Source organism: Vidua macroura, chromosome 8 (genome assembly GCF_024509145.1).
Source record: "Vidua macroura isolate BioBank_ID:100142 chromosome 8, ASM2450914v1, whole genome shotgun sequence".
NCBI classification, from domain to species: Eukaryota; Metazoa; Chordata; class Aves; order Passeriformes; family Viduidae; genus Vidua; species Vidua macroura.
The window spans coordinates 17,097,269-17,119,022 of NC_071578.1; the positions used below are offsets into that span (position 1 = coordinate 17,097,269).

At 41.6% G+C, this 21,754-nt stretch overlaps 2 protein-coding genes across 2 annotated transcripts; one reads left to right on the forward strand and one right to left on the reverse strand.

Annotated features, from left to right (window-relative positions):
* Nucleotides 1-459: 459 nt before the first annotated feature.
* On the forward strand, nucleotides 460-10,042 carry SLC16A12 (solute carrier family 16 member 12). The gene is made up of 6 exons (XM_053983933.1): nucleotides 460-620; nucleotides 2,338-2,441; nucleotides 3,700-3,843; nucleotides 6,296-6,887; nucleotides 7,967-8,226; nucleotides 9,346-10,042. The coding sequence occupies exons 1-6, from the start codon at nucleotides 511-513 to the stop codon at nucleotides 9,606-9,608; spliced, it is 1,473 nt and encodes a 490-aa protein (XP_053839908.1). The 5' UTR covers nucleotides 460-510; the 3' UTR covers nucleotides 9,609-10,042.
* A 5,209-nt stretch (nucleotides 10,043-15,251) lies between these two features.
* Nucleotides 15,252-19,415, reverse strand: LOC128810718 (interferon-induced protein with tetratricopeptide repeats 5-like). The gene is made up of 2 exons (XM_053983801.1): nucleotides 19,343-19,415; nucleotides 15,252-17,264 (listed from the first exon to the last, which is right to left on the reverse strand). The coding sequence occupies exons 1-2, from the start codon at nucleotides 19,345-19,347 to the stop codon at nucleotides 15,830-15,832; spliced, it is 1,440 nt and encodes a 479-aa protein (XP_053839776.1). The 5' UTR covers nucleotides 19,348-19,415; the 3' UTR covers nucleotides 15,252-15,829.
* Nucleotides 19,416-21,754: the final 2,339 nt, after the last annotated feature.

The following is a 21,754-nucleotide window of genomic DNA, read 5'->3' on the forward strand; positions in this document are numbered from 1 at the left end:
AAAACTTGCACTAAATTGTGTACAAGGAAGAGTAGCTAGTTTGAGTAGAGATTGCAATTGAAAATACAGTTCAGGGCAGGGATGGCATGGGTAGGGGAGCCTGCTGGAGGTGAATGAGTGACGGGCAGCAGGAAAGTGACTTGCACACGTATGCAGTGACAGGAAGAGAGTATTGTGTGCTAGGATACAACTGCTGGACAAATCACCCAAATTATCATGAAAAACATGATACCAGACACTAGCTCAAATTCTGATGGCCCTCTTGGTTCCAACAAATTTTCATGAACTGCATGCGAGAGAAAGCGCTCCCTTTTCTGTGGCAGGGAGAGCTGAGGCAGGATGTCGTGCCCAGCCGTTCAGGTTACAGCGTGTGCAGTGCAGTGTGTCCTGACTGTGGCTGTTTCTCTCCCCAGATGGCCGCAGCCCCATGTGCCGAGCAGCCCCAGCCCGCGCCGGGCATGAGGGCCGGAGGCAGGCGCTGCCGCTGAGGCGAGGAGCGGAGCGACCGCCATGGCCTCGCGCCGCCGGGCCCGGCGCGCCGGCCCTCCCGACGGCGGCTGGGGATGGATGATTGTTGCTGGCTGCTTCCTCGTCACTATCTGCACCAGGGCCGTGACAAGGTAAAAGCACTGCTGCTTGTCTTGCTGGCCTCTTTGTGGCATTAGCTTTTTTTTTTTTTTTTTTCCCCGCCTTGGGAAGAGGGTTTGTTATCTCCCCTATGTCCTGCAGCTGACAGGGTTATTCTGGTTAGGTACAGACTCTCTCCTGCTACATTTTCCAAGGCTTCCTGAAACCCCTAAGGCTGCGGGGGCAACCAAGGGATTATGAGCCCTCTGGCTTTAGTCTTGCCTCCTCTGACAGCTGCTCTAGCTTTCAGCACCCACTCCTTGATTTCTTACAGAACCAAGGCCTGGGGCAGGTAGGGCTATTTCAGGCTGTGGTGGTTTCGCTGGGGAGGGAGGAATCATGTAGGGTCTCTTTGGGTTCACTGTGTCCCTCTGACCCCACAGCCGTGCTCATTTTTGTCAGTCCCAGTGAATTTGCGTGCCTCCTGAGTCAACGTGAAAATCGTGTAAATACCCCCTTCTCCTACTGCAAGCATTTCAGGTACTGTCCTGCCTCTGAGAAGGTCCAAGCCCTAGAGAAGACACCCCTCTCTGCACCCTTCTGGTATCCAAAATATGCAGAAAATATTTTCTCGAAATAGAAAGAACAGGACTAGACTGCTGCCTCGTATAAGCATAACACAATCTGGGATGAGATTGCTTTCACAGTGACTTTGATGTCGACTGGAGATAGAGGAGCCTGGTGTGTGTGAACATGGACAATTTAGCTATATTAAGCAGAGAGATATGCACCCTGGTAAGTGAGGAAAACTGAAAGAGTATCTTGTTGGACAGTCAGTATAATGTAAATACAGTGTTTCCTACCTGAAGTTCTTATTTCTTTTAAAATAAAGCTCCCAGATTTAGGGTCTTGGAGTCAACAGCAGAGAAGGGGATAGAAACACTTATACAGTGTTAGTTAATACATACAAATGTACCAATTCCATAAGAATAGCAGAGATTTCCCAGTGGATTTAATTCCTTGTTTGTGTGTGCAATGTGTTACATCCAGAAAATCATCTAATGGCTGGCACACATCAGACTATATAGGAGAGTGAAGTATGTGCAAGAAAAAAAGCTGAAGAAAGTGGTCATTCATTCATTTGGGAAAGAGAGAGGGGGAAAACGCATCTCTTGTTGATCCAGAAAAGAAAATAAATTATGCAGCCTTTTAATCTGTTCCTCTGCAGGGACATGTTGAACAGTAACACTTGTTCAACTCAAGTTGAGCAAAGTAACCTCTCCTGGAAGCACATTATTAAACTGCTGTAAGGTCTACAGGCTCCTGCTGTGTTTTGATTCTCTATTTGAGAGGAGTTCCTTTGCACTTGTCCATTCATGAACACGTAGCTGCAGGTGGGGTTTGCTCTGTAGGTATTACATTGATCTACCCTCACAGCTTGTGTGGGTGTGGGATAGCCAGCAACAAGGTCAGTGAAGAACTGTGAAGCCAGGGAAGCAACATCATCATATAGGCGATAAGTTGCTGGGCAGAATTAGCATTTCAATTTCCTTTTAGTTCAAAATACTATGAGTCATAAAAACTCTAGCAGCAGATACCCCAGCAAGAAGCATGTGATATTATAGTGTTCACAACCACAATTTTGATTTACCCGGGAGCTGGTGAGGGCCTTCAAGTGGATACTTTTTATACCTGAAGAGTGAGAACAGTGTTTTCTGTGAAGCAAATATTCCATGTTTAACAGACTGGTGTTTATTTTTTCTGTCCTAGGTGCATCTCCATTTTTTTTGTGGAGTTCCAGGCATACTTTGGGCAGGATTATGCCAGAACTGCTTGGATCCACTCCATTGTCGACTGTGCTACGATGCTTTGTGGTGTGTATTACCCTTTTAAGAGTAATGCTGCTACTTTTGCATCAGCTTCATCTGTTTTTAGCATGCTTACAAGTTGGTGGATTTGGCTGGGAAAGAGTGATACTGTGGGATCTCTGGGGCATGGTATATCCAAGCTGCTTCCCCCAACACATGTCTTCATACTAAAGAAAAGAAGCAGAACTTTGTTTTGTGAAGTGATCTTGTTTTTCAGAAATGTACTTTTATTGAGGTCTATTGGGACACCTCATGTTTGAGAGCTATTAACTGAGCAATTGTTTCTTTTGCCTTTTGATTGGAGTTGTATTTGAGATGTAGCACAGGATGTACATCTTGCCTCCAGATCAAGTCACAACCATCCTCCTTTTATCAAAAGTGTATATTTACAAATAGTCTTCTCTCTTAAAAGAAAATTGGCTATTATTAAAAAACATGTGCATCAACGTAGCAGTTGTACTGAATTTCTCATGGGTTTGCTTTAAAGCTGTACAGCTTGGTGAAAATCCATGCCCTAGTCCTGTAGAAGAGGTTAATCCATAAGAATTGCTAGAAAGGCAGAGGGGCACAGCTAGAATGAGATGCAACAACTCACCTGTGACTGCCCAGTTATATGCTGGGGAAAAGAGAGAAATAAGGGTAACCTTGCCCTGGCATTGCAGGTAGTAGAAGGGGAGGGGGTTGGTGATGACTTCCCATGGTAGAAGCAGGATGATCTGGAAGACATTGGTGTTGGGAGAAGTGCAGGAGAAGGGTAGCAGCCCTAGAGATTGTCCAAAAGATGTGAGACCTCTCCTGTTTGGGTCTAACCCATAGCCCACAAGGCCAGGGAGTTGTGAGGAAGGACACCTAAAGTTACTGAGGGCTGAAGTGCAAATTCCAGCACTTTTAGCCTGTGGGGAAAAGTCTGAGTTTTGTAAGCATGGAGTAATGAACAGTGTGGGCTGTTCCTGTGGCCTGTCTTGACCCCTTGACACTGCAGATTAGCTGTGTTCCATAATGACTTTGAGCTACAGAAATAGCTGCTGAGAAAGCTACTGTAAGTGTCAGGTTTATCCTGACTTTCAGGAGAATTACTTTTAGAAGTTTTTTTCTTTATATTTGGTGCTCATGCCATTGTGACAGGGCTATGTTGGAACACCACCCTTTAGCTGCACTACTATTTTCTCCTGCTTCCTCCTGCTTCCTTTTCTTTTATAACTGTTGCAGTGAACTGTGTGTGAGGACCTGCCATTAACTGCCATATTTATTTGTTTCTTTGAAGCCCCGCTTGGGAGTTTAATCAGTAATCACGTATCCTGCCAAGTTGGTATCATGCTAGGAGGGCTGCTTGCATCTACTGGACTAATTCTGAGCTCATTCGCCACCAGTCTGGAACATCTCTACTTATCATTAGGAGTCCTCACAGGTACGATGCATTCAGCCCCTTTGTTGCTGCCAGAACACAAGACAGGAACACTAAAAATGATGGGTGATCTCTCCTCCCTGTCATATTGATACTGCACTGGTCAAATAGAGATACTCAGACCTGTTCCCATGATTGTAGACAAGAGGCTGTGCCAGCGAGAGCTTCAGCAGTGACTGATGTCATATCACACAAATAGAGCACCCTGCAAAAGCAATTCTTACCTTCTATTAGAGAGAGGGCTGTTGATAAAGTTCTGAAATTATGGGAGGTCAGGAAAGACTGCTGTTGCTGTTGGTATACATGAAAAGGTTTCCCTGTTTTGTCTGGGATTTGGGAGGAGTTTGTTATAGCAGAAGTTCTAAATTGCCCTAATATATTTGCATATCTGGGAAAAAAGTTTAAATCAAAACATAAATGTAAGTGAGAGATAGAGGAGCTCTTGGTGCATACCAGGAACCTCAGCTGTATGCCTTTTGTCTGCATTACATTCCAGTTGAACAGCAAAAAAATTGCTGGTTGGTAGTCTTGCTGTAGCAGCTCCTCCATTTTTGCTCAGGTATGGTGAAAACAAATCTTTGCTCAGTCCTATCTGCCTGTGTTTGTTGTGCACAGAGGAACTTGAGAGGGGCCTGTGGTCACACTGACATTCCTTCCTCATTAATACTGACCTGGTAGCCACGGTGATATAAGACCTTGTACTTGGTCCCCTGGAGTTTAGTAACGAGTTGGTGGAATTACTGCAGTTCACATGCTGCCAACAGCTTATTTGTTCAAAAAAAAAAAAAAAAAAAAAAAACAAAAAAAAAACAAAACCAAAAAAACCAAAAAAAAACCTACCTTATTTTAGTGCATGCTGCTCCTGTATTGCAATGTTAATCTTTGACAAAATGTGTTCATAACAAATAAAAAGGCTTCTTGTAACTCGAGGGACTGTGCTACAAACCATGCTAATACCTCTGAGGCTTCCTTAGTGGGAGCTGCTGTGAATACCAAGGTGGAAAGGCAGTTATAACCTGTACATGGAGTAGTAAAGAACCAAGTTCATTACAAGCAGTGAACTTTTAGCCTGTGGGGACTGATTAACAGAGAGGTGAACTGTTGGCAGAGGCTAGATGTGGTGCCCCCAACCCAGAGAGCAGATGGGACCACAACAAGTGAATGTCTAAATCCATAGAAGCAGCAGGACTTGAAACCAAAGAGTGAAGCAGAGGTGAGATTGGGGAGTGTCAATAAGTAGCAGAGTTCCTTCTAAGAGGCATGAAAATGTTTTCAGCCCTAAACTTTCCACCTTTCACAGGACATTTGTTGGCTTTTTTGAGACCTATTTCCCCCTGCCAACTCACTGAAAAATAAATGGTGTGTATGCCTAATAAAGCATGATTTTCATAGTTCTTGAGTGATGATGTCTAGCACAGGGCTGCTCTGCTGGCTCTGCTGCCTGTACAGGTCCAACCCCAGCTCTGTGCCCTGCTTGTCCCCTCACCTCCTGAGGAGTGCCAGACTGGGCACCCGCTGCCCAGAGTCCCTCTAATCCTCTTATTCCATCCTGGCAGGTTTAGTGCCTGCCCCACACAGTGTGGCCTTTGAGGAGGATGTGGCAAGCCGGTTACGGCACTGGGGACTGTTTTATCCTCTAGCAGCAAGTTCTGCCAAAGGCACTGGGGATTGTTTACCCTCAATGTAGGACATGCTCCAAAACCCTAGTCAGGAACTAATTTCTATTACTGATTCAGAAATACGTATTTTAGTGTTAGGGCAACCACTTGATGATTAAAACCTGCTCTCTGGTTCTGCAGCAGAGACCACAATCTTTTTCTCCATCCAAGAGATGAATCTTATTTGTTTACTCAACTGGATCTGGCTTTCTGAGGCTTCCCTCCCCTCTTTACTTGTAGACAGGGATTTAAAATGGTCAGGACTCCAAGCAGCTGTTGCAAGGAGTTTGTTTAGCGGACCAAGAGAGGTTTTTTGTAGAATGTTAGTAACAGAGACAGGCTCTTTGTACTGTGTTTCAGAGACCTGAAAATTAATGTTCAGGGTTGCAGCAGACCCAAAAACAAAGTGGTGCCTCATCAGGACAGCATGTCCAGTGCCAGCATTGGTGCAGACCCTAGGGCAAGACCTCATCTTGTATGCAGGAGAGGCTGGCACACCAGTTCTCTCATGTTTATTGATAATCAATGTTCTTGTTATGAAGTGAACCCCATCACTTCTGTCTGAGTCTTATTATTGTGGATTAATGGTCATCAGGTTTGTCAAGTCAGTGACCCTGCCAGTGGAAGAAATACATCATCCTAGTTTCTCATCACACTCAGACTGGGCTGCGTGATACAGAATCAGAAAAAGCTTTCTATTCATTTGTACTAATGAAAATACATTATGTGGTTTGATTTAATATGTTCCATATGTCATGCTTAGTATTAAGCCATCTGTACTTTGCTTTCTCTTCTAGGACTTGGGTTTGCACTTTGTTATTCTCCAGCCATTGCAATGGTGGGCAAATACTTCAACAAAAGGAAAGCACTGGCGTATGGAATAGCCATGTCAGGAAGTGGAATTGGTACCTTCATCCTGGCCCCTGTGGTCCAGCTCTTAATTGAGCAGTTTTCCTGGCGAGGAGCTTTGCTCATCCTGGGAGGTTTTGTTTTAAACCTCTGTGTCTGTGGTGCCTTGATGCGGCCTATTTCTCTTAAGGAGGATTGTAAAACTGCTTCTGAGTTGCCTGAACAGAATTATGTCCCTGAAACAGAGAAACAAGACTTAAAGCGAATGTCCATCTGTTCACCTTTAATCAAATTATGGCCTCATGAATGTTTATGCTACTGTTCATGGAAGGAATATGACTTCTTGCTGATGCCAGGCTTCATGGTGCTGGCGGTGTCAATTTTATTTATGGCATATGGCTGCAGCCCTCTTTTTGTCTACCTAGTGCCTTATGCTTTGAGTGTTGGAGTGAGTCATCACCAGGCTGCCTTCCTCATGTCCATACTTGGTGTCATAGACATCATTGGTAATATCACCTTTGGATGGCTCACAGACAGAAGGTAAGGGCTTCTGGCTGATCAAGTGTAAGCTTTAGCTGGTGGGAGGCTGGATACAAGCAAGGTATAACACATATAAAAGTTAACATTATGTACTCTTTCTGTAGCATGTGTAACTTAAAAAACCCAAATAACACACTCTAACTTTCAGGAATGCTTGCTGTTTAATCTTTTTATCTCTTGAATTTGTTCAATTCTGCTGGTTTAATACATTTTTCCTGAAAAAATGAAGTGTTTGTATGTTTGATAGTGGAAATGTAACCCCTTGCCTGAGGTATGTTGAGCATGATTCGCCGTATCTATTTCCAAGGGGATTTCAGCATTCTTCCTCTGCCTTTCCATCTCTTTTGTGCTGCTGGGGAGGCACAGAAGTTATGAAAGAGGGTCCAGGGTCTGGCCCAATATTGTTAGGCACGTGCTAGGAAGGACTAACTGAAAATTGTTACACATTTTCCAGTATATAGGAACTCACCTTGCTTTGTGAACTCAGCTCACGCCAAACACCAGTGTACAGCATCTGTAGCATCAGTAGATACTGGCCAAATTAGCAAGGATTTGGACTCTAAAAAGATGCATTCTTTGCACTTACTCAGTTTGTGGGAAAAATCAATTACTGTCTTTGTGGAGCAGGAAGGAAGGGAATTGCCATCTCACTTAGCTCACATTAACTCACATTTAAGGGCTGACAGGAAAGTTGACTGCTAAGAGAGGTATACTGCCATATTTTATGCATAATACTGGGAGCACCTTGCTGAGCTGGGATGTAAAGCCCAATGAAATACTGCTTTGAGCACTGAAACTTCAAGGGACAGCAAAATCCTGGCAGCAGTGTTCTGTCACTAGGAACATCCTGAAGAACACTGCAGGCAGCAGAGTTGCTGCTGGCCTGATGTTTCTGCAGCTGTAGGTGGGCAACTTTCCCGACCTCGGCTCGTCTGCTGAGTGAAGACTTGTGTAAGGCAATTGATGTAAATTTGACCTATAGAAAAGAGAGAGAGACTGAAGCACTGCATGCCAGGGCATAGAAGCTGAAATGCTGGTTTCAGTGATAATATTATTCTTTTCTGTTTTGAAATTTGCAGGTGCCTGAAGAAATATCGGTACTTTTGCTACCTCTTTGCTGTGGGAATGGATGGCCTCTCTTGTCTTTTCCTGCCAGTTCTCCAAAGCTTCCCCTTGCTTGTGCCTTTCTCATTTACCTTTGGCTACTTTGATGGAGCCTATGTAACGCTGATCCCTGTTGTGACAGCAGATGTAGTGGGAACTCCTTTGTTATCATCAGCACTGGGTGTTGTGTATTTTCTTCATGCCATACCATATCTAGTGAGCCCACCTGTGGCAGGTCAGTTTTGGCAAATGACTTTCTTATAACCTTATTAGTACTTCAGACTTACCTATTTCTGTGATGTAAAAGGGGAGGAAGGATAGCAAACGCACAGTAAATGTGAAGGCAGCCTCTGGGTAAAGGAATAACACACCTGGACATTCATAAGTCTTTAGATCTCCCATCCTGGTCTTGGTGGGAAAATTTCTACATATAGAGTGAGATGAAATTTAAAAAACAAACCAGTATGAAATGGACTTCTAAGAGCTGTTACATCACCATTTCACATTTCACAGTTTAGAAACTGTGCAAGTAGGAGTACAAGATTTCACTGTGAAATTACATGATTTTGTAAAATCTAAAACTCTCTAAAGAGTGCTCCGTTCCAAGGGTTTTTTTTTTGTTTGTTTGGTTGGGTTTTTTTGTTTGTTTTTTTTCTCCTTTTTTTGTTTAGTCTCTACATTTCTTTGAACAGGTGGGTGAGTGTTTGGTCATAAACTCATGCCAGTAATGTCTAATCATCATTTTTCCCATCTGTACCATTACAATGAAACAAGGATGAGAGCTGTACCCTTATTATTCTTTAGAAAGCACTTGTCACAGTTTTTAATACTGTGGAAGGGCTGAGATCTTTTTCAAACAACCAAGTATATATATCTTGCATATTTTGTCTGATGTTTACATCAATTCCCAATTAATCACTGCTCACGAAGCTTTTAATTTAATTTTCCATAGCAAAAATTATTGCCAAATAGAATTGTTTTGAGTGAAGCATGAGCCTGGCCACAGTTTAATAAATGTTTCTGCATTAAGATCTTAGAGCTCTCTAAACCTTCTAAAGACTGCCAGTTAAATCCAGGCAGTTGGATGATGTTTATTTAGTAGTGTGGTGATGACTGCTCTGCCTTTTCTTGTGGATTTGACCTCCAAACAAAAGTATATAAAGATATTATTTGCCTGCTGAGAATAAATCCCTCTCTGCCTCAGGATGTAAAAGTACAGTGATGGTGATGTAAATCTGTATTTTCTGATTGTATTTATATATGATAACTCCAGAAGTTTATAACTGGGTAACAGGATTTGTAAATTATCCATGAGAATGCTGGTGGACCTCTAAATTTTTTTTTTCCCCTACAGGTTGGCTTGTGGACACAACTGGCAGCTATACTGCATCATTTCTCCTGTGTGGATTTTCTATGATATTCAGTTCAGCACTATTGTGCTTTGCAAGACTAGCAAAGAAAATCAAAAGAACACATTTGCCATCCCTCACTGGTAACACAGCCTTGAAACAGCACATCTGGACAAATGGAGCAATAGCTTATTCTGTCACAGCAGAATTAGACCAAAGGGATGTTGAATTTTTGGCTGTGGATACAAACAGCTTCAGCAACAGGTGACAGGGACTGTTGAGATTCAGTAGGGCACAGCCTGAGACAGACGTGGCTCAGTGGTGTTACACTGTTGGAGATACTTGCCCTGAGAAACAAGACCTCTCTCTATTGGATTGTTCTGTCGTGTTTTAGTTGGCTTAAATCTACATACAGCAACAGTAATGCCAAGTTAATGCAGTAATAGAAGAAAGCTAGACTGAAAATAGAGTTTGTAGATACAAGTGTTCACAGATTTTTTGAAATGCAATGTTGACTCCACAGGGATCAGTCACCAAAATTGAACAATAACATTTACATTTAAAAATATTATTAGTAACACAAGCTTTTTCATTTTGTGGTTTAGTATGTTTCAATGGACTAATTACACACACCATGAAAAAATCTCTGCATTTATCAGTCTGCATGAAACTCTTTGCAAATGAGTGTTTCAAATCCCAAAGTCATCTGTTTTGCTTTTTTGACTTTGTTTGTTTGTTTTTTGTTTTGGTTTTTTTTGGTTTTTTTTTTTTTTTTTTTTTTTTTTAGAAAATTTGGCAGGAAACTGATTTATTGAAGTTACCTCTGGAGCAGCTTTAATTTTTACAATGTGCCTGAATTTTGTACATACATTGGAATTTAATTTCAAATATGGTTTTAGACCTGCTTTCCTACACAATCTATATCAAATTTTACTTTTTGTCTTTTTTCTTCTGGATACCTTTAGAACTTGAACTTCTAAACACTGACATTCTGGGTGTGATCTTTCAGCTGATCCTTGTCTTAGAGGGTGGAATATGTGCTGTGGTGGCTCTACTTATCTGAAGAGGAGTAAATTTGTGCCATGGGACCAGGCATGCTGATAGACAGATGTGCTTTAACTGCATTCGTTGGAAGAAGCCCAAAGGCAGTCCAAGAGACCTGAGAGGCTCCTGTGTTTTCAAACACAGAGCTTCTTCCTCTTGTAAAATCAGCACCTATTAGAGAACTTCAGAGTTCGTGCAACCAGATGGCTGAGAAATTGCTCACCCCACAGGCTGATTGTGGAGAGGATGTTGGCAGAATTGTTTCTGTGTATTGCAGTGGCAAGTCTGTCTCTTTTCAGACCCAGAAGCTGCGTCTTCAGGTGGTGCAAACTGCTCATTTGTACCATGTGAAGAGCTGTCAGGTCACTTCTCCTTGATGGCCAGAACACAAGAGCTGTGACTTGCAGACACTTTCCTGCTGCTTGTGTGAGGAATATACTCCAGCTGGCTGCTTCACAGGTGCTAGGGAGTGAATGTAGCTCGGAGTAACTTACTGATGTGATGGTCTAATAAATACTGTGATTTTCTACATTTCCAGAGTGAAAACACTGTCAGCAATGGAAAACTTCACATTCCACAATACAAATAGTTTCAGTGTTTTAATGCTGTATCAAGCTGTATTCTGTTCATTAACAAATTGATCAGAGTCCAAGTAATTTTCACTTACACTGAACTAGTAGTTCCGTTAGTCTGCAGTGTGTTCAGTGGCTGCTCATGGTGTCCTTTTCCACCCTGTGCCTTGGAAGTGAAAGCAACATAGACTGATCTTCATCAATTTGATTTAGACCAAGGGTACAGCCATAGGAGTATAATGTATTTATATATATACATACACACATATATATATATGAATAGCATGTGTATCAAATAGTTTTATTATCCAAGTGTATTTCAAATATAACATATTAAAATTGTTTGTGTTTAAATGAAGCCTTTCTTGCTGTCCTGCTTCAGGAATGTAGTCAGAGCCAGTAGCATGCTCTATGTGCACAGACCATAGAATAAGCAAGAGCAGTGCAAAATCTTCTTAAAGCCAATGATATAACTTTTCCTCAGCTCAGCATGAAAATTGAGTCTTGGTTCCCAATTTAGTTTTTAACATATATTCGTAAAAAAAGGCAAAAATTATCCATGGGTGTTTCTTAATGAGTTAGGAAAGTTTGGAAAAAAATTTAATTAGTTTTATTAATTAGTACTGATGAAGACAATGGTTTAGATCTTAATACAATATTTTAATATTTTAAAAAGTAGAGAATAGTGTGGTCAACCAAAAATATAATTTTTTAAACAAGTTATAAATTACCACTGTAAATAAATTTACAAAAATTTAATTACTTTGTTTGCCACATCACAACATGTTACCTGTTGTTCATGTCAGAACTGCATATTGTAAAAGCCTGTTGGAATAATGCTATATGCATTTTTATCATAGTAAATTATACTGTGTAATACATGATTAGTATTTTTTTATTATTTCAACTTTTTTTTTCATAGGCTTTTCCCTTTATGGTTTTTAAGCAGTACTTATTGTTTTAAATATCTTATTTAGCAGCAAACATTCAACTGGTTTTATCCACAGACCTTTTGTAGAAAATGGTAAAATTCTTTCAGGACTTTCCAATACTGTTTCTGCTCTGACTTAAGTCAATGGAGAAAAGCTTATATACTGCAATAAAGACTTCTGTGTATAGAGCACACTGTGAAATATCAGCCCTGTCATGAATGCTCCCACTAAGAAACAGAAGGAAAGAAGCAAAGCAGGAGATGGCCTGCAAGTGGAAGAAATGGGAATACAATCCAGGCTGGTGAAGCCTCAGGCCAAACTTCTAGCTCCTGCTCCACAGAACCCAGGCTGAACAGATCACCTTCATCCTGCCATGTGAAATATTTCAGGCAACACATTATAGAAATCTCTGGCTCATAATAGTTTTAAAGAATGATTTATGGTATCAGCAATATTTTTTTTTCAGAGATCATAATATTCAGGCTGTCCTCCATGGAGGACATTTCCTGGCATGGCTTAGTATGAGAATAAGTCAAGATACCGAGCTAGCTGTGAACGATTTGCCAGATGAACACTGCATGTTTGAGGATTTAAGGGTCTTTTCCACCCTTAATGATCCTGTAATTCTATGTTCCCACCAGCCCTGATGGACACAGGCATTGATGGATATGAGCTCAGCTGGAGCACAGCATGCTGAGCCTGTCCAGCTTCCCAGGACAGCGTGGTGGGATAACAGGGCTTGGGGTAACATCTGTCCAACACAGATTCTACCTCAGATGGATCCTACCTGGGATTATGCTCTGTTCTGTGCAGTGGATAGAAGTTCAGTGTAAGTAAGTGAAATTGCTTATAGCTGCTGAAGTTATCCCATGTGTCTCCATTCCATGAGGTTTGAAATGGGGAAATAATAATTATTTTGAAATTATTTATATTCTAGTGATAATCTGGAACACTTAATAAATTATACCTTGGAAAGTTGTGTGAAAACAGCATTGGAAAAGTCAAGTACCTTCTGCTGAAAAATAACTCTTTTTTCAGAGGAAGTATTCCTGAAACATTCCTGTCAGCTTGGATAATAATTTATCTCCTGAAAGATAAAGCCTGTGTTACTATATGGTGAATGTATTTTACATTGTCACACATCATTGCTTTGTAAAGTGTTACAAATTTATGTGAGAAGGAAGAGCTTGTTTAACTTAAACTGTAACACGACTTCATGGCCAGCATAGCAAAGTGCTTAGTTTGCCTCAATAAATAATATCTTCTTAGTGATTATTCTGGTATATTTCAGTAAAATTTTCTATATACTTTAGAGAAGGTTCTTGTGAGTCATAAATTGATACTTCCTGAAGGGTTGTTTTCACTCATTTTTTCCCTACACTGCTAGCATCAGCTTCAGTGATGTATTCATACTTGGGTGTGAATTAATTAACAGGTATGTTCATCCTCTGTGCAGTTCTAGTTTTGCCCAAACAACCCACATATTTCTCCAAAATGTGTGTGCTATTTTCTCTACCTCCCAAAGCTCCAACGCAACCTGCTCCCCATGTTAGCATGCCAGGCAATGCAGCAGCACCACCCTGTGGGAAATAACGTTTTTCCTCATTTATAAGACAGGCAAAGCCCAGAAGGCTGGATATCTGGGAGCGTCCCCAGGCACCTGTGGTCCAGAGCAGTCCTGCAGAGTGCAAAGAAGGTGAGGCACAACAAATACACTTTTTGCATTACTGTGTCTCACAGTTTCTTCACTGTGCAGATCGAGCTGTTATGACTCTTCATAAAAATGCAGGCTCACATATTTTTCCAAAATAATTTGCAGCTTATCTTTATTTCTTCAAGGTTCTTTTTTCAGGAGATGTCCTGGTGGCAGTGTAGAGGGGAGAATGGATGTGTCACCACCAAGAGGTGGCTTGCACCACCTCTTCCTCAAATTCTTCCCTGCTGCCCTCCACTCTCTATGTGCCCAGTGGAGTTTAGATAGCACTGATGCTGAGCTTAGAAGCCCTCAAGATTTACAAAGGCAGTGAGGTCATCTAACACACCTTTTTGTCCCCATACCTGGGCACACCAACATCGTGTCACCAGTTCCTGACTTTGCCCCCACTGTTGTTCCAGCCAGCTTTCAGTAGTGGTCTGTCAGAACTGTTCCCAGTCCTTCCTGTTCTCCCTCTCCACCGCTCCTTCCCTACGTAGGGTTGCCTTTGTATGCAAGAGAGAAGCTGGCAGGTGGCTGGGAAACCAGGGTGGATTTTACTCCAGCTATTTCTTAGGAAGAGGCTGTTTGCAATTATGTACACCTGATTGCTTTTGCTCATGTTATGAAAAAATAGTTGTTTCAGAGTTCTCTCTGAAGGAGAGCTGAGAAGAAAGAGGTTTATTGTTTTTTTTTTTTTTTTTTTTTTGATCTGGCATTGGTGTTTTGCACTCCTTCATGGCTTGTCATCCTGTCTGTACAGGGGTGCTGTTGTGGGTGCGGGAATGCTCCAGGATGGCTAGAAACTAAAGTGCACATCCTTCTTGATGGGCTCTCTTGCCAGTTTGCTGTTGCTATTTAGAACAGAATACTACAAAAGATATTGAAATTTAGTTGGACAGCTGCAGACTTTTGGCATTTCAGCACTTTCTTCCAACCATGTAGACCCTATGGGCACCTGTGGAGGCCCAAAACCCTACCACTAAAGCAATAGCACGTGAACATAGGAGGAGCAGAAACAAGCTAGGAGAAACACCCCTCTAAGGTTAGAAACACCCCTCTAAGATTAGGGTGAGAAAAGCCTCACCCCCCCGGGCCTCTGCAGGCACATGTTAATGTTCTGAGTTTCATTGGTTCTCCCAGTTCCGCCCCATTCAGCCCCTGGTCACCATATGTGTACATCCCCTAGAATCTTCTCCCCTTTCTCAATCCGTATTGGCCCTGGTTTGCTGCAGTGTTCTGCCCCTGTTATCCCACTGGACCTTCTTGGGAGCAAAAAACAGCCTTTGGATCTCCAAAGAAAGACCTGTCCTTTGCCTGTGCTCGTTAGCTTTTTTGCAAGTGTGCTCCAGGCCCCAAAAGCACAGGTTGCTCTCTGGGACTTGTTGAAGTGCTGCTTCAGGCAGCCACCCCTTTTTCCACATGCCCCTCATTTCCCCTGCCCTGCTCTGTGGCACTCACCCAACTGTGCTCTGGTTGTGCTCTCCCCTCCATGTCCAGTTCAGGTAATTTCTTGTGTGTATTTGCTGTCCCTGGCTTTTTTGACTAGCATGGCCACAACCATCTCTTGGGCATCTCAAAGAGTGTCCTTCCTTCCTCTCCAGATGTTTGCTGTTGTGTAATCTACTAACATGAAGGCTGGTCATCAGAGAGATACCCAGAAGCAACAGTTTACAAATTCAACAGACTTTAATAGCTCACAACAATAATACACGTTTTGTAAGCTTTCCAGTGGACTAGCTAAACAGAGTTTATTTTTCATAATTAAACAGCATACAAAGTAGTAAACTGAACAAGCCTTCAACAGAAGTTTCTTCTACAAAAGATACTTTTGAAATACTTAAAAAAGCTTCCAAAATTCTATTTGTGTGTAAACATGCCCTTCAAGTATACAGACAAAATACAACAATATGATTCTCTTATCTTTTTCTAAGCAGAAGGTAATAACTGATTTCAGCATAGAAGTTCTACAGACCATCGCTTAAATACAACATTTATACCAAGTTAGATTACCTATAAATATATATTATATAGCTATCCAAGCATGCGCTCTGTTAGTGAATGAACAAATCAACGATCGTTGTCTGCAGTTTCTATAGTATGAGTGTAAAGTGATGCCATCTGTATTCCATTTGGTCATAATGTCTACCTTCAAAAGAAAAACAAAAAACAAAAAAAGTTTTGAGAGTGTTGAAACCTCCTCGGTTTGGGGTACACAATTTTTTGGTACACAGGATTTTTGTGAGCTTTAGCTTGAGATGGAAAGTTGTAGCTCAGCTAATGCATTGAGATATTCTTCATTGTTGGGATCCAAAGCAATGGCTTTCTCATAGCATTCAATTGCTTCTTGTTTCTTACCATTTAGGTTATGAATGAGTCCAAGTGTACCAATATTGGTGGCATCTCCTAAACCGCTCTCAATTTTCTGTTTCAATAATGTCTCCACAGCTTCACTGCACTTTTTTCTTGAATAGGAATTTGTTTCAATTTTCAGACCTTCTATGTAATATTTAATGGCTTTTGATTCTGACTTCATGTGAAACTGCTGAAAATGGGCATAATTGAAGTAGATATCTTGTTTTTCATCACAGTCTACATCATTTCTCTGAAGCACTTTCTGAAATATCTCTTCTGCTTCTTCATACCTCTTGCCTATTGCATATGTGATTGCTAGGTCTCTATAGGCATTAAAAAATACTGGCTTTTTGTCAATCGCTGTTTTAAAATGAAAAATGGCAAGCTGCACAAGATTCGCCATTTCCTCTTGAGGTGAGTGTCTTGTCTTTTTCAATTGAAGTGCCTTGAATTTGTAGCAGAGTCCTAGTTGGTGATGCAGAACGACAGACTTTGGCGTCAGTGCTAGGGCCTTCTTCAAAATCTCCACTGCCTTGTTCACTTCTCCTTTCTTTCTGTAAAAATTAGCAGCATGTCGCAGGAAAACAGGAAAGTCAGGGGTTTTCTGCAGTCCTTCTTCAATGTACCTCTCCCCTTCATTACCTCGACATAATCGCTGAAGTTCTAATGCAAATAATGCTGCTATAGTAGTGTCTTTTGGATTCAGTTCCACTGCCTGCTTCAGGGCGTCGAGGCATGACCTTACCTCTCCACCATACCTCTGAGCGTCACCTTCCAAGCGATACATTGCTGTTGCATAGCCAGCGTTAAAATCTGGGTTATCAGGCTCACTCTTCATAGCTTTCTCAAAGCAATTCTTTGCCCTCTCAAAGTAATTCCTCCCAAAACGCAGTAATGCCCATCCTTGCTCAGCGTAGATCTCTGGAAGCTGAATCTTCCCATCAGCAGTACTTGAAAGCTTTTTGCAGCTGTTTTCCACTTTGCTTACATAAGTTTGAGCTTCTTCATATCTCTGCATGTGGTAATAGATCCAGGCATAGTTCCCCCAGGTAGTAAGACTTCTCCTGGCAATTTCATCTGGATGACGTTTTTGAATAGCTTCTTCAGCTTTTTTGAGGTTTTCCAGGGCTTCCTCATTTGAATTCTTTAGGTGATTTACATAGGAGAGCATATTATAATCTCTAATCTCATATCCTACCAAAAATTTGATATGATCAAGTATGGTTTCCTCTAGGGCCTCAAGACTTACATGCTTCTTCAGCAAAGCCCATGTAAAATGACATTCTAACTGCAACAGGGAAGTCTTCAAGGAATCCTTGGAAACGGTACTAGAAGAAATCAGAGAAAAAGTTGTTTATACCCCATTTACTTTTTGCTAATCTTGTTTTTAAACCAGGCATGATGTACTTTAAAGGCAGGCAATACCTCACTTGGTGCCAAAGCTGTAGGGAGCCCTAGGTCCAAAGTGCTGAATAGTGATTTTAGTAATTCTTCTTGCCAGTGTATGATGGCACCTCTTACACAGAAACAGATGTTGCTGTGGATGTTAAAATGGAAGGCTGGTCTCTGTAGTAAAGGTGGCACACCCTTGGGCTTCAGGAACATATTTCCTGTGCTGGGAACAATTGCTGAAGCCTACCCAAAAGATGTAATCACATAAGATTCCCTTAAACTATAAATAATGTGATTTAGTCCGTTTCCTAAACCTTTGTACATGTAATGGTTTGTATTATGAATTTAATTTTGAATTTCCTGCATTTTTAAATCCTTGTACATTCTTATGTAATGGTTATACTGATTATATGGTTAATATATCCAGGAATTGGGTCCCATATCTCACCAGCCTCTCCAGTTGCTGGCACTTGGATGTACAGCCCATGAGGATGCAACCCCATTCCCCTTGCTGGTGCAAAGCACACACTCACTCACTAACCCTGTGGCTCCTCAGATGCTGGTTCTGAATGTCTAGTGGATGATTAGGGAGCTTCTCTCTCTCCCCAGGTGCCTCATCCCTAGACACACACATTCACACACCCTTATTAACCAGACCCTATGACATTCTACTGGTCCTTAATACTCCTGTATCCCTGGTGTGGTTCAAGCCCAGCTGGCAGCCAAGCATGATGCTGCTGCTCACTCATCTCCTCCTGTCCCCCACTAGTGGAACAGGGAGGTGAATCAAAAGTAAAAAAATTGTAGCTTAAGATCAGAATTTAATAATTTTTAATAACTGAAACAAAATAAAATATAGTGATAGTAAATATTAATAATTATGATAAAAGGAAAAAATACAACTCAAAGAAAAACAAGTGGTGCACAGTACAATCACTCACTACCTGCTGCCTGATGCCAGACTCTGTCCCTGCACCCCAATCAGCCCCCTTCCAAGTGACTCCCTCAGTTTATATACTGGGCATGATGTTCTCTGGTGTGGAATACCCCTTTGGCCAGTTCAGATCACATGCCCCAGGTGTGCCCTCTCCAGCTTTTTTGTGCACCTCCTCACTGGCAAAGTATGAGACACAATAAAGTCCTTGAGTAGGATAAACACAACTACAAACAAATTGTGAGTGTGTTATACACATAATTGGCATAATGAAATCAAAACACTGTACCAACTACTGAGAAGAAATTAACTGTATACCAGATGAAATCAGGACAATCCCTCTCCATCATTCAACAGCTTTTTGTTCCCAAATGGGGCCTGGGAGCCACCAGGGCAGGGTGTTATTTGGGTTTCACCTGCTGCCATTGCCTACCTGTGTACCTGTGTGGGTGCACAGACTGGCCTTTGTCACACAATCAAGGGCACATTTTTACAACACAGAGATTACATTTTAGTCCACACTGTGCTTTCCCTTAATTAAAGAAGGATTGACACACAATTCTATTACTGAGGCTTCTCACTCAAATCTTCCTTTCTGAGAAACACTTCCTTGCTGTCCCTCCTGTAACTCCTAATAGGTCTAACAGTCTGTGGCACACAGCATGTGATGCTCAACTGCACAATCTAATCTTTTGGGTAAAAAAAGGACTGAGTGAAAAGACTGCAAAATTATGAGGAAGCAAATCAAAGAGGAATCACAAACACAGGTTTGAGAGACAGATTATACCTCTTTGGCTGCACCTGCTGCAGTCTGATTTCTTCCCCACACTGCATGCACAAAATTTTTCTGACTTTCTGTTCTACTCACAGAGACTGAACCTCATTAGAGAAGCAATAACATGACAACATTCAAGAGCATCCTTATTTTATTTTGATTCTTCTCTAAATATTCTGTAAAATATTTTCTGTTGTTTAGATGCTCAGAGTCCCTCACTGCTTACATTTATGTAAATAATAAGCATTCTTTTCCTGTGGCATTGAGAAAGAAAACATCTTTCAGCGACTGAATTGCTTTCTTACCTCATGGTTTTTCTGCTCTGCTCTGCTCACTTGTCTTCAGGCAGCCCCAAAGCCAAAGGAGTGCTGCCCACTGCTGTTATGCCTCCCGTTATATTTGGTCCCGCCCTCATGTGACCTGTGATGAAATCACTGGGAAAATGAAAGTGAAACTTCCCGTTTCTTTGGGTTTGCCAGAATAGTCAGTCTGCAGCTGAGGAATCGAAACTGAGTCACTAAGCTGCTATGCTTCAGTCTGGCTCTGTGCCATGTATTACTTTGTGTTGTGGAGAATGTGGCAACAGCTCCTTATGCTCCCAGCGTTTACTATATTCAAAAGCAGAGACATCCATGATAAAGAGAATATTTCAGGCTAGCGGGGGCAGTCCTGGTTATCATGCACAGGCTAGGGAAGGGTCATTTGCCCCTCGTGCCTCTGCTGATGCATCTTTGCACAATTCTGTGCCATGCTGTAGGCTCCTGTTTTATTGGTGTTATGTCACCCACGTAACACACAGACACACACACACAGACACACACAAACAACCCTCATCTCCCCTCTCTGCACCCCTTCATCCTGTGCCACCACACCACGAGGTCTCTGCTGCTGTACCAGGCCTGTGTTTTTCTGTCCTACGCCATTGTCTAAGAGTACGAGGTATCCCATCTACAGGAAATGTTTGCTGCTGCTCTCTACATAAACCCATGACTATCCTTACACAAATCACATTAGATAGAGGCAGTCAGTTTGAGAAACTGCTGTCACAGGTGTGCCAAGCAAAACAAAGCTGAAGACAGGTCAGCACAAGGTCAAACTGAGCAGACCTGGCAAGCCTTGGTCCCCAGGCCATGCAAAGCCAGTGCAAAGCTTACAGCCTGTGCTGGCAAGAGCAATGCTTGCTACAGGCTACACACATGGCAACAGACCTGGGAATGGCCTGGGGACTGGAGCAACTATGGACGACTCATTGATGCTTAGTTTAAAAAAATTAAAAATGCAGACCTGGCTCTGTAAACTTGACTTTGGGAGTAACAAAGTGAACCAAGAAATAGATTGTAACATAAATAAATGGCACTATATATAGTAAATTCAGATGTAACCTGAAGCTGCAGACCAGGGAAGAAAAAGGTCTACACATAAGTGTCTTACCAAACTTATAAAAATGACTCAACCTAGATCTGGTGAGAGAAAGGAGAAACCACAAGCCTCAGCATGATGGCAAAGATGTAAGTACCTGGTAACTGTTCTTTTCCCTTCTTTTCTTCTTCCCTTCTTTTCTTCTTCCCTTCTTTTCTCTCCTTTCACTCTTCTACCCTTTCCCTCCTTAAAAAAAAAAAAAAAACCAAAACCAACCAAACAAACAAAAACCCAAAAAAACCCCAAACAAAACAAAACAAAAAGAACCCAACAACAAACCAGTCTTACATATTAGAACTTCTGGTTTCTACAAGAATTTGAAGAGCCTTAGTAACACACAAACACACACACACACACACACACACCCGCCCCCCTTGTGTCTTATTTAAGTGTCTTTTTGTGTGCTTGTGTGTATGTGTGGAGGAACTGTTGGAGCTGATGTTTCAGAGCTCAAGATAAAGGTTAGTACAGCTACTACTCTGAGTAGCATTCAAGATTCTAGCAACCAGATATTTGATAGGTGATGAAAAGATGCAGTAGATTGAGAAGGAAAAGGATTAGGGTATCTACACAAATCCATGAATTTTATGGAAAATAAAGGTTGTAGGTAATTACAGGAAAAAAAAATAAAGTATTTGAAAGGTTACTGCAATGCCAAAACCAAATGTGGAGACAAATTATTTACTATGCTACTAAATATCTATGCGTTTCTTATCTCTGCTTCTGTCCCAGGCATGTTTTCCTTGAAACTAATTTTCAAGTTACATTTCAATTTCCTTGAAATGTACACAGCTTGGTACATGTGGGAAAATGCAGGCATCTTCCTTCTGAAATGCAGAAATTTGCCCTAGTTTCTTTATTTTTTACTAATTTAGTTGCATCTACATGCTATGGTTTGACACAAAAGCCTATTAAATAAAGTACATGCAGGAAAGTGCTTAAACTAGAACAAGTAAGAGAACAGTTATGCAAAGCCTTTCTGCAGCCATCTCTGTAACTTGCTGGGCACTGCACGGGAAAATTCAGAAATCTTTCTACAGCTCTGCTGCTTTCACTTCAGAGCAAGCTGTAGCTGGGCTGACTGCTCTCAGGAAGAGCTGCACTGCACAGCAGCAAATGCAGAACCTCCTTGGAAAACATGTCCGGAAATGGGCTGGGAACAACAAATGCATTCATATTTAATAAAAAGTCTTTGGTTACTAGCGTGATCTGTACACACAGAAGAATAAGAAATGTCTTCAAACATATCTACACATTTTATGAGAGAAAATTCAAATCTGGATATCTCCTTGGAGGTG